At 32.0% G+C, this 12,592-nt stretch overlaps 1 protein-coding gene across 3 annotated transcripts in view; it reads left to right on the top strand.

Annotated features, from left to right (window-relative positions):
• LOC138325742 (prostaglandin E2 receptor EP4 subtype-like) overlaps window positions 1–12,592 on the top strand; it is a 71,984-nt gene that overhangs the window by 37,267 nt on the left and 22,125 nt on the right. For all 3 annotated transcript variants that reach the window (XM_069271599.1, XM_069271601.1, XM_069271600.1), the window contains exon 2: window positions 3,149–4,192. In XM_069271599.1, coding sequence (XP_069127700.1) covers window positions 3,290–4,192 — 903 coding nt within the window. In that variant the 5' untranslated portion in view covers window positions 3,149–3,289. The remainder of the gene's footprint in view (window positions 1–3,148; window positions 4,193–12,592) is intronic.

Below are 12,592 nucleotides of genomic sequence, written 5' to 3' on the forward strand. Positions count from 1 at the left end.
AGATTTCCCTGAGGGACACTCTCATCATCAACATAGTTGGTTTATTGAAAAGGGTTCGATCTTTTGAGGTTTCCTTCAATTGTTCAGAATGCATGACATCGTGCAGTGTTAGAGAATTCGTTGTTGTAGCATGTGCACTAATCAATAGAAATCGATCCAAACCGGTGTCTCTTGATGAAGTGAAGTGCCATGTCAACAGTTAACACAGGAACAGTCCCATTGTTCGATAATTTCGCGATGTGGTTTTGCAAAAATAACTTCATCCTGTGAACAGAAATATGAATGTTTTACATGTATTGAACATGCTCATAAATGAACTGTACAATTTACTTATGTTACTTTTCGCGCCAGACATTTTCAGTTTTATTGTACTAATTACATGTTTTATTTTGTCATTGAAGTTTAAGCAAAATCAATGAAGAGCTGAAATATTCAGTTTTTAAGTAAATATTTCGTTGTTTCATTCACAGACCTATAGTGTAGCATTTACTGTATCAGCTTATTTGCAAAGTAAAATTTCCATGAAAATCATAAGGTATGAAAACGCTAAATTAATTCGTAGCGAAAATTAGTTCAGCAGTTCAGTTTTAATTTTGTTGTTGTGTTTTTATAAGATTACGGTAATGAAAATGATTTACTATTCACTAACTGGTGCCTGTGACCTGGTATAAGAGCGGATAGCTATTATTTATTACCATAACAAGTCCTTTATCAGTCAACTCCTTCACAATAACATCTGTAGACACATGAGTGGGTGACTGTCCTGTTGGCTGTTTTCGTTTGAGATCAATTCTATAAATATCACCCGATCGAATGCTGAGTTGCACATCACCCTCCCACTACCACAGTTGATATCGATCCCGACAGCATCTCTAATAACGCTCAGGTAGCTATACCTGTCCATTGTAATGAATTACCTGTGATAATCAATGATCCACAACTGGTTTAAAGACACGGAATCCGGCCGTTTACATCAAAGTCACAGATAACATAAATAATTCAGTTTGGTTTTAAATCTCACGGAATAGATTTTACCATCAATTGTCTCTAAAGTGATGACGTATATTTGTCTCCCATATATAGACCATAGAGAACAGCGGTTAGTTGTCACATGACTGATGACGTCACTAATTAAACTAATGGATTTATTGTTCCATGAACAATTATAAATAGCGCCAGGGAATCAAACAATTTAACCTTTTTTTTCTTCCTCGAATACAAATTTTATACATTTACATATGTATTTCCTAAATTCCCTGCAAGTCAATGAAGAACTAAAAATAAGTTTGTTACGTTGTTTTGTTGTACGTTTCAGTACCGAATGTTTCCACGAGATAGCAAATGTAGTGTTTCTTCACCACGCTCGTAAACCACAATTGAATCTTTCTACGAGTTGATTCTGTTATCATCATCATAGCTTTTGCATATTTTACACACTTTTGCGTTCGCTTAAGCTCACAAAATGGAGTACTGGTGCTATAACAGCAATTTACATTAAAACCCGTGTTGTTGAATCTTATGTAAAGAATGTAATTACATCTTTAAGCTGCATTCCTTTTACACTTCAATGAGCCAAAATGAAAGTTAATGTGAAATTGTTTTATGTATGTTTTAGTAAACAGTATAGCCTTTACATAATAACTCCAATGAACCAATCAGTTTAACCGAAAGGTGATAGTGTTAAGTCCTTAACATTATTGACAATCGATATGAAGTATTACTGTAGAACAAATCTAAGAACAGACACTACTACTTAAGTACAGTATGTTACATACCGATACTATAAAATAATAATATAATACAAATGATATACTGTGTTTTGAAGACTACATGCATTTTCATATCAAACGGAACGGTTACACCATTACCAAAACTGTAAAGCAATACAATTTTTCTTTTTTCCATTTTGTTGTAAGGGGTGAAAAATTTTGTTTTGTCAGAATGAAAACTAGGAATAAATTTGGTTGCCAATTGACAATCCTATTTTTTTCCATGAATGTCATGTCTGAAATTGGCACAAATACACACTGTTGTATTACATCAAGAGCATGACGAAAATTGCTATCACCAAATTAACTTTTGACGTTGCTGACGATTCATAGTAAAACTAGGATTGAGGTGCAGTGATGACCCTCCAGTTATCGACTGATCAGAAAACAGATTATCTTAGGACAACATTCTCCCCCACGTAGTTGTGAATATTGTTTCGGTTTCTGTTACATCAATTAGTTTTCTATTTTTCTTTGTTTTGATGTTTTCATTGGGATATTTCCCCATGAAATGGCAATCATGTTTTAAATGTTGGGTATTTTTTCATAATTAAAAAGGTACCGACACCTAGTCAATCCGTTTAATCCCTACCGGAATTAGAATCTCTTTATTTTTACCATCATTTTTGCCTTCGTTGTATATTGATTTGGTATCCTCTTTTCTATCGGAAGACCATCAACGACCTCTGTATTAGGAAATAGAGCGTGGGCAGCGATAAACACTTTAATACTGAAAATAAAATGCATTAGATTCTTCTCTAATCATACTGACAAGTTGGAGGAAACCCAGGCCGTGTTCCGGCATACAATACAACTAATATTGTGTACATATTTACAATAGATTTAATGTTTCATTGATTAATTCCATTGTCCTTGAGGATTACGGCTATTGGCAACATTGTACAACACATTCGTCATCTTTGTGACATTTGATTTTTCCGTATTACCTACTACAATGCTTCTATGAAATCATCCATTGGGTCGTTAGAACGTTTGGAACACAAGTGTACCATAGCGTCCATCAAGTATCGCTTTGTTTAGAGAGCGAAATAACAGATGGACTGTGTTCGCAATGGAACCAGTCAGGTCAGATATTGTTCGACTTAATGTCTAGGGAGGAAGAACGACTGACGTTAATTGGACAGCAGTAACGATCGATTACGATAATTATGTATATTTAAGATTATCGAATATACTTTATACATAATGCCACTTGATGATTTGATGGGCTTGTTACTGTTGGGCTAATACTCAGTCAGGGAGAAAATAATTAATTTTGCGTAATCATCAACACTTTTCTGTCATTTGGAATGGGTTACTGGCGGAAAGCACACAGATTGTTTCGCAAAATTAATGTCAGACTCTAATCTTGTTTTCAGTTGGCTGTCATCCATTGTCACAGTAAAGACAGAATGTGGGAGCATTGGATGTACTCTGCAACGACCGCACGCCCAATAGAAAGTGTCAAGCTTGGAGAGTTAATAGAGACATAGCTCCATCAATCCGTGCGCTTTATCAGAATGACTAGTCACTACATACCCCTTAGCTCTAACACAAGCGAGCTGGAGCACATCATGGCGGATTCGTCGTCTTTTAATCTTCCGGCTTTTTGTAATTATTCCGACTATGAGGATCGTGAAAATGAGACGTTTGGAGTCCACCATCGTGGGGCCACTATCATATCCCCAGTGTTAATGGGCTCTGCGGGGATCATTGGGAACATCTTGGCACTTTATGTACTCCATAAAAACAAAAGTTCAAGTGTGTTTTACACATTAGTGGCCGGGTTAGCCTGGACGGATTTGACAGGAATCATCCTAACTTCCCCTGTCACCATTTTGTCATACAGCAATGGCCGCAAATGGGTCGGAGGGGATATATTGTGCAAATTTAATGGATTCGTAATGATATGTTTTGGTTTATCAACCCCGCTTATCGTATGTGCTATGGCCATTGAGAGATTTCTGGCCATCAAATACGCCTTTATACATTCCCAGCGGTGTACTTATGGATGTGCAAGGATTATTCTCATAACCCTATGGATCGTTGTTCTTCTATTCGGAGTTCTCCCCCTTTTTGGGATCGGTTCCTACACGGTGCAATACCCATGTACATGGTGCTTTCTGGATTTCCATAGTAACAACCCTATTGCTAATTCTTACGGTTATCTGTACGCCTCGGTTAATCTTGCAGTTGTGCTTATTATGACGTCATGTAACTGTTACGTCATGTTCGCCCTATTACGGGTGAGGTACTTAAAACGGGTAGCACTGGCTCATAATGGAAACCTGGAGGTGTGTGAGGTGAATGGTGGACGGCGGTACCGGAGGAAGAAGAAGAACCAGAGGGATGTGGAGTTACAGATGATCATACTGATGTGTGTACTGACTACAGTCTTTGGTCTGTGTTGGGCTCCACTTATGGTGAGTAATTAAAATTATCAATATGTTATTGTTGTGCAAAATCTTATTAGAGTACAAAGTGTCTTAATTCTCAATGCCTGAATCGAAAATACCTGTATGCCGATTTTGAAAGAAAGCCTTGTATTTCTTGCATTCAAACGTATATTGAAGACACGCCAGGTTTTGAGCCTTAGATGTAATACAGTAAGGCATATCTAAAAAGAAATAAGCGGACTTGAGTAATTGAAATAAGAATGTATATAAACATGTATAACTTAAAACTGACCCCTTTGCATACAGTATGTTCCATTTTAGTTTTTTGCATTTGCTATTCTTCATGACTAACACATTACATAATTTTTTACCTATTAATCAAATATTTTAACAGAAACACGCTATTTATATATATTTTTCTTGGCTCTTTAACAACCAACACGAAAACTACGCAAATGTCTACACGATGAATATTCCACGCTTTACAGTATGTATTAAGTCTGCCATGAGATCCTGTGGTTTACCCTCTACTGACCAAGATGACTGTAATGAATTCATTGCCTTTTCCAAACATTATGTACATTAACGTAAAACGTCTAACACCATCAAGATTCTTTGACGCATACTTTTAATACAATTGTTCATTCTCCGTCTTTAATCACTTAGGATCCACGATGGTTTTTGTAATTCCTCTTTTTACATTCTGTTTAATGACGTGGCTACAAAGGTTCAAATACAAAACAAAAATGAATTGAATAAATCTAACCATAATCTCAAAACAAAATTGTTTCTTTGTAGATTAGGTGAAATATTTACTATAATAATTCTATTAATTTATATACAAATATACTTACTACTAGTACCATCTTTTAATAACCAGCATTGTTTCCAACTATTTAGTTGTGGTAGTATTTTAAAGATATGCTTTGTATTCGAGTTTTTATTTAATGTGATTTAGGGTGATTAATTGGTCGCAATACTTTATTGCCCGGATCCAATAACTGAAATGATTCACAAAACAAATAACGTAATTGAGACGAATCCATATTTGCTTTTTGTTTGCTCTCCGATACCCTATTTAGATTTTTTTTCTCAATAAATACATTTTAAAGTGAATAGTCGGGCAAAGGAAACCAGTCTAAATGCGTTCATTGGCCTTCCAAAAGTTCTCACATATTAATACGACGGTCAAGTTCTGCTTAGTTTCCCAGTTCTGACCATTAAAGTAAAGAAAAGTTGAAAGCATTGAAAGCGAGGCTGCGTGGAAATGTAACCACGGACATAGTGAGCCGGGAGGACGTTTTAGAATTCCCATACTTTGAATTAATTTCTTCGTACGCAGACAGATTTTGACGAGAGATTTTATTTTTCCATTTCATAAGAAATTATACTGGATCGTTCACACCATTTTTACCGACTTTAGCCATCATTGCCCGACTGTTCACTTTAAACTGAAACATAATCCAGATATATGTGGAGCTTAAGTCCATGTCAAAATATCCCTATCCTATTTCACTGTTTTATTCCGTGTATAAATATGTTAAACATATTTGTGTGTAGAACCAAAGGGACTTAGTGAAAACATTCTCAATAATTCATAGTTTGTTGTCTATTGTAATTGGATGGTTTATCATAGCATTGTCAGTACACAACTGTCATAATTGATAGGCTATTCCCATGAGTGAGCTAGTGTATACGTACCGCCATTCTGTAAAACCAATTCACAATACCAAAACTACATAATACCTGTGTACATTTACAATACCAAACTAGATAATACCAGTGTACATTCACAAAACTAGATAATACATTTGTACATTCACCATACCAAAACTAGATAATACATGTATACATTTACAATACCAAACTAGATAATACCAGTGTACATTCACAAAACTAGATAATACATGTATACATTTACAATACCAAACTAGATAATACCAGTGTACATTTACAATACCAAACTAGATAATACCTGTGTACATTTACAATACCAAACTAGATAATACCTGTGTACATTTACAATACCACACTAGATAATACCTGTGTACATTCACAATACCAAAACTAGATAATACTTGTGTACATTCACAATTCCAAAACTACATAATACCTGTGTACATTTACAATACTAAAACTAGATAATACCAGTGTACATTTACAATACCACACTAGATAATACCTGTGTACATTTACAATTCCAAAACTACATAATACCTGTGTACATTTACAATACTAAAACTAGATAATACCAGTGTACATTTACAATACCACACTAGATAATACCTGTGTACATTTACAATACCACACTAGATAATACCTGTGTACATTTACAATACCAAACTAGATAATACCTGTGTACATTTACAATACCAAACTAGATAATACCTGTGTACATTTACAATACCAAACTAGATAATACCTGTGTACATTCACAATACCAAAACTAGATAATACTTGTGTACATTCACAATACCAAACTAGATAATACCAGTGTACATTTACAATACCAAACTAGATAATACCTGTGTACATTTACAATACCAAATCTAGATTATACCTGTGTACATTTACAATACCAAAACAAGATAATACCTGTGTACATTCACAATACCAAAACGAGATATACCTGTGTACATTTCCAAAACCAAAACTAGATTATACCTGTGTACATTTACAATACCAAAACTAGATAATACCTGTGTACATTTACAATACCAAAACTAGATAATACCTGTGTACATTTACAATACCAAACTAGATAATACAAGTGTACATTTACAATACCAAACTAGATAATACCTGTGTACATTTACAATACCAAAACTAGATAATACCTGTGTACATTTACAAAACTAGATAATACATGTGTACATTTACAATACCAAAACTAGATAATACATGTGTACATTTACAATACCAAAACTAAAATGAATACATACCTGTACAATACATACCAAACTAGATAATACATGTGTACATTTACAATACCAAACTAGATAATACCTGTGTACATTTTCAATACCAAAACTAGATAATACCTGTGTACATTTACAATACCAAACTAGATAATACTTGTGTACATTTACAATACCAAACTAGATAATACCTGTGTACATTTACAATACCAAACCAGATAATACAAGTGTACATTTACAATACCAAACTAGATAATACCTGTGTACATTTACAATACCAAAACTAGATAATACCTGTGTACATTTACAATACCAAACTAGATAATACCTGTGTACATTTACAATACCAAAACTAGATAATACATGTGTACATTTACAATACCAAACCAGATAATACAAGTGTACATTTACAATACCAAAACTAGATAATACCTGTGCACATTTACAATACCAAACTAGATAATACCTGTGTACATTCACAATACCAAACTAGATAATACTTGTGTACATTCACAATACCAAAACTAGATAATACTTGTGTACATTTACAATACCAAAACTAGATAATACCTGTGTACATTTACAATACCAAACTAGATAATACCTGTGTACATTTACAATACCAAAACTAGATAATACATGTGTACATTTACAATACCAAAACTAGATAATACCTGTGTACATTTACAATACCAAACTAGATAATACCTGTGTACATTTACAATACCAAAACTAGATAATACATGTGTACATTTACAATACCAAAACTAGATAATACCTGTGTACATTTACAATACCAAACTAGATAATACCTGTGTACATTTACAATACCAAAACTAGATAATACCTGTGTACATTCACAATACCAAACTAGATAATACTTGTGTACATTCACAATACCAAACTAGATAATACCAGTGTACATTTACAATACCAAACCAGATAATACAAGTGTACATTTACAATACCAAAACTAGATAATACCTGTGTACATTTACAATACCAAACTAGATAATACCTGTGTACATTCACAATACCAAACTAGATAATACCTGTGTACATTTACAATACCAAAACTAGATAATACCTGTGTACATTTACAATACCAAACTAGATAATACCTGTGTACATTCACAATACCAAAACTAGATAATACCTGTGTACATTTACAATACCAAACTAGATAATACCTGTGTACATTCACAATACCAAACTAGATAATACCTGTGTACATTTACAATACCAAAACTAGATAATACCAGTGTACATTTACAATACCAAACTAGATAATACCAGTGTACATTTACAATACCAAAACTAGATAATACCTGTGTACATTTACAATACCAAACTAGATAATACCTGTGTACATTTACAATACCAAACTAGATAATACCTGGTACATTTACAATACCAAAACTAGATAATACATGTGTACATTTACAATACCAAAACTAGATAATACATGTGTACATTTACAATACCAAAACTAGATAATACATGTATACATTTACAATACCAAAACTAGATAATACATGTGTACATTTACAATACCAAAACTAGATAATACATGTGTACATTTACAATACCAAAACTAGATAATACCTGTGTACATTTACAATACCAAAACTAGATAATACATGTATACATTTACAATACCAAACTAGATAATACCTGTGTACATTTACAATACCAAACTAGATAATACCTGTGTACATTTACAATACCAAACCAGATAATACAAGTGTACATTTACAATACCAAAACTAGATAATACCTGTGCACATTTACAATACCAAACTAGATAATACCTGTGTACATTCACAATACCAAACTAGATAATACTTGTGTACATTCACAATACCAAACTAGATAATACCAGTGTACATTTACAATACCAAACCAGATAATACAAGTGTACATTTACAATACCAAAACTAGATAATACCTGTGTACATTTACAATACCAAACTAGATAATACTGTGTACATTTACAATACCAAACTAGATAATACCTGTGTACATTTACAATACCAAACTAGATAATACTGTGTACATTTACAATACCAAACTAGATAATACATGTGTACATTTACAATACCAACAAATACGTGTACATTTACATACCAAACTAGATAATACTGTGTACATTTACAATACCAAACTAGATAATACTGTGTACATTTACAATACCAAAACTAGATAATACCTGTGTACATTTACAATACCAAACTAGATAATACATGTGTACATTTACAATACCAAAACTAGATAATACATGTGTACATTTACAATACCAAAACTAGATAATACATGTGTACATTTACAATACCAAAACTAGATAATACCTGTGTACATTTACAATACCAAAACTAGATAATACCAGTGTACATTTACAATACCACACTAGATAATACCTGTGTACATTTACAATACCAAACTAGATAATACCTGTGTACATTTACAATACCAAACTAGATAATACTTGTGTACATTCACAATACCAAAACTAGATAATACCAGTGTACATTTACAATACCAAACCAGATAATACAAGTGTACATTTACAATACCAAAACTAGATAATACCTGTGCACATTTACAATACCAAACTAGATAATACCTGTGTACATTCACAATACCAAACTAGATAATACCTGTGTACATTTACAATACCAAACTAGATAATACCTGTGTACATTTACAATACCAAAACTAGATAATACATGTGTACATTTACAATACCAAAACTAGATAATACCTGTGTACATTTACAATACCAAACTAGATAATACCTGTGTACATTTACAATACCAAAACTAGATAATACCAGTGTACACATTTACAATACCAAACTAGATAATACCTGTGTACATTCACAATACCAAACTAGATAATACCTGTGTACATTCACAATACCAAAACTAGATAATACCTGTGTACATTTACAATAACAAAACTAGATAATACCTGTACATTTACAATACCAAAACTAGATAATACATGTGTACATTTACAATACCAAAACTAGATAATACCTGTGTACATTTACAATACCAAAACTAGATAATACCTGTGTACATTTACAATACCAAACTAGATAATACCTGTGTACATTTACAATACCAAACTAGATAATACATGTGTACATTACAATACCAAAACTAGATAATACCTGTGTACATTTACAATACCAAAACTAGATAATACCTGTGTACATTTACAATACCAAACTAGATAATACCTGTGTACATTTACAATACCAAAACTAGATAATACCTGTGTACATTTACAATACCAAACTAGATAATACCTGTGTACATTTACAATACCAAAACTAGATAATACATGTGTACATTTACAATACCAAAACTAGATAATACATGTGTACATTTACAATACCAAAACTAGATAATACATGTGTACATTTACAATACCAAAACTAGATAATACCTGTGTACATTTACAATACCAAACTAGATAATACATGTGTACATTTACAATACCAAACCAGATAATACATGTGTACATTTACAATACCAAAACTAGATAATACCTGTGTACATTTACAATACCAAACTAGATAATACCTGTGTACATTCACAATACCAAAACTAGATAATACATGTGTACATTTACAATACCAAACTAGATAATACCTGTGTACATTTACAATACCAAAACTAGATAATACTGTGTACATTTACAATACCAAACTAGATAATACCTGTGTACATTTACAATACCAAACTAGATAATACATGTGTACATTTACAATACCAAAACTAGATAATACCTGTGTACATTTACAATACCAAAACTAGATAATACCTGTGTACATTTACAATACCAAACTAGATAATACCTGTGTACATTTACAATACCAAAACTAGATAATACCTGTGTACATTTACAATACCAAACTAGATAATACCTGTGTACATTTACAATACCAAACCAGATAATACAAGTGTACATTTACAATACCAAAACTAGATAATACCTGTGTACATTTACAATACCAAACTAGATAATACCTGTGTACATTCACAATACCAAAACTAGATAATACCTGTGTACATTTACAATACCAAAACTAGATAATACCAGTGTACATTTACAATACCAAACTAGATAATACTTGTGTACATTCACAATACCAAACCTAGATAATACCTGTGTACATTTACAATACCAAACTAGATAATACCTGTGTACATTTACAATACCAAACTAGATAATACCTGTGTACATTTACAATACCAAACTAGATAATACTGTGTACATTTACAATACCAAACTAGATAATACCTGTGTACATTCACAATACCAAAACTAGATAATACCTGTGTACATTTACAATACCAAACTAGATAATACCTGTGTACATTTACAATACCACACTAGATAATACCTGTGTACATTCACAATACCAAAACTAGATAATACCTGTGTACATTCACAATACCAAACTAGATAATACCTGTGTACATTTACAATACCAAACCTAGATAATACCTGTGTACATTTACAATACCAAAACTAGATAATACCTGTGTACATTCACAATACCAAACTAGATAATACTTGTGTACATTCACAATACCAAACTAGATAATACCAGTGTACATTTACAATACCAAACTAGATAATACCTGTGTACATTTACAATACCAAATCTAGATAATACCTGTGTACATTCACAATACCAAAACTAGATAATACCTGTGTACATTTACAATACCAAAACTAGATTATACCTGTGTACATTTACAATACCAAAACAAGATAATACAAGTGTACATTTACAATACCAAACCAGATAATACAAGTGTACATTTACAATACCAAAACTAGATAATACCTGTGCACATTTACAATACCAAACTAGATAATACCTGTGTACATTCACAATACCAAACTAGATAATACTGTGTACATTTACAATACCAAACTAGATAATACTGTGTACATTTACAATACCAAACTAGATAATACCAGTGTACATTTACAATACCAAACTAGATAATACCTGTGTACATTTACAATACCAAACTAGATAATACCTGTGTACATTTACAATACCAAAACTAGATAATACCTGTGTACATTTACAATACCAAACTAGATAATACCTGTGTACATTTACAATACCAAAACTAGATAATACATGTGTACATTTACAATACCAAAACTAGATAATACATGTGTACATTTACAATACCAAAACTAGATAATACATGTGTACATTTACAATACCAAAACTAGATAATACATGTGTACATTTACAATACCAAAACTAGATAATACATGTGTACATTTACAATACCAAAACTAGATAATACATGTGTACATTTACAATACCAAAACTAGATAATACATGTGTACATTTACAATACCAAACTAGATAATACCTGTGTACATTTACAATACCAAACTAGATAATACATGTGTACATTTACAATACCAAAACTAGATAATACCTGTGTACATTCACAATACCAAACCT

This window comes from Argopecten irradians, chromosome 6 (genome assembly GCF_041381155.1).
Source record: "Argopecten irradians isolate NY chromosome 6, Ai_NY, whole genome shotgun sequence".
Classification (NCBI taxonomy): Eukaryota; Metazoa; Mollusca; class Bivalvia; order Pectinida; family Pectinidae; genus Argopecten; species Argopecten irradians.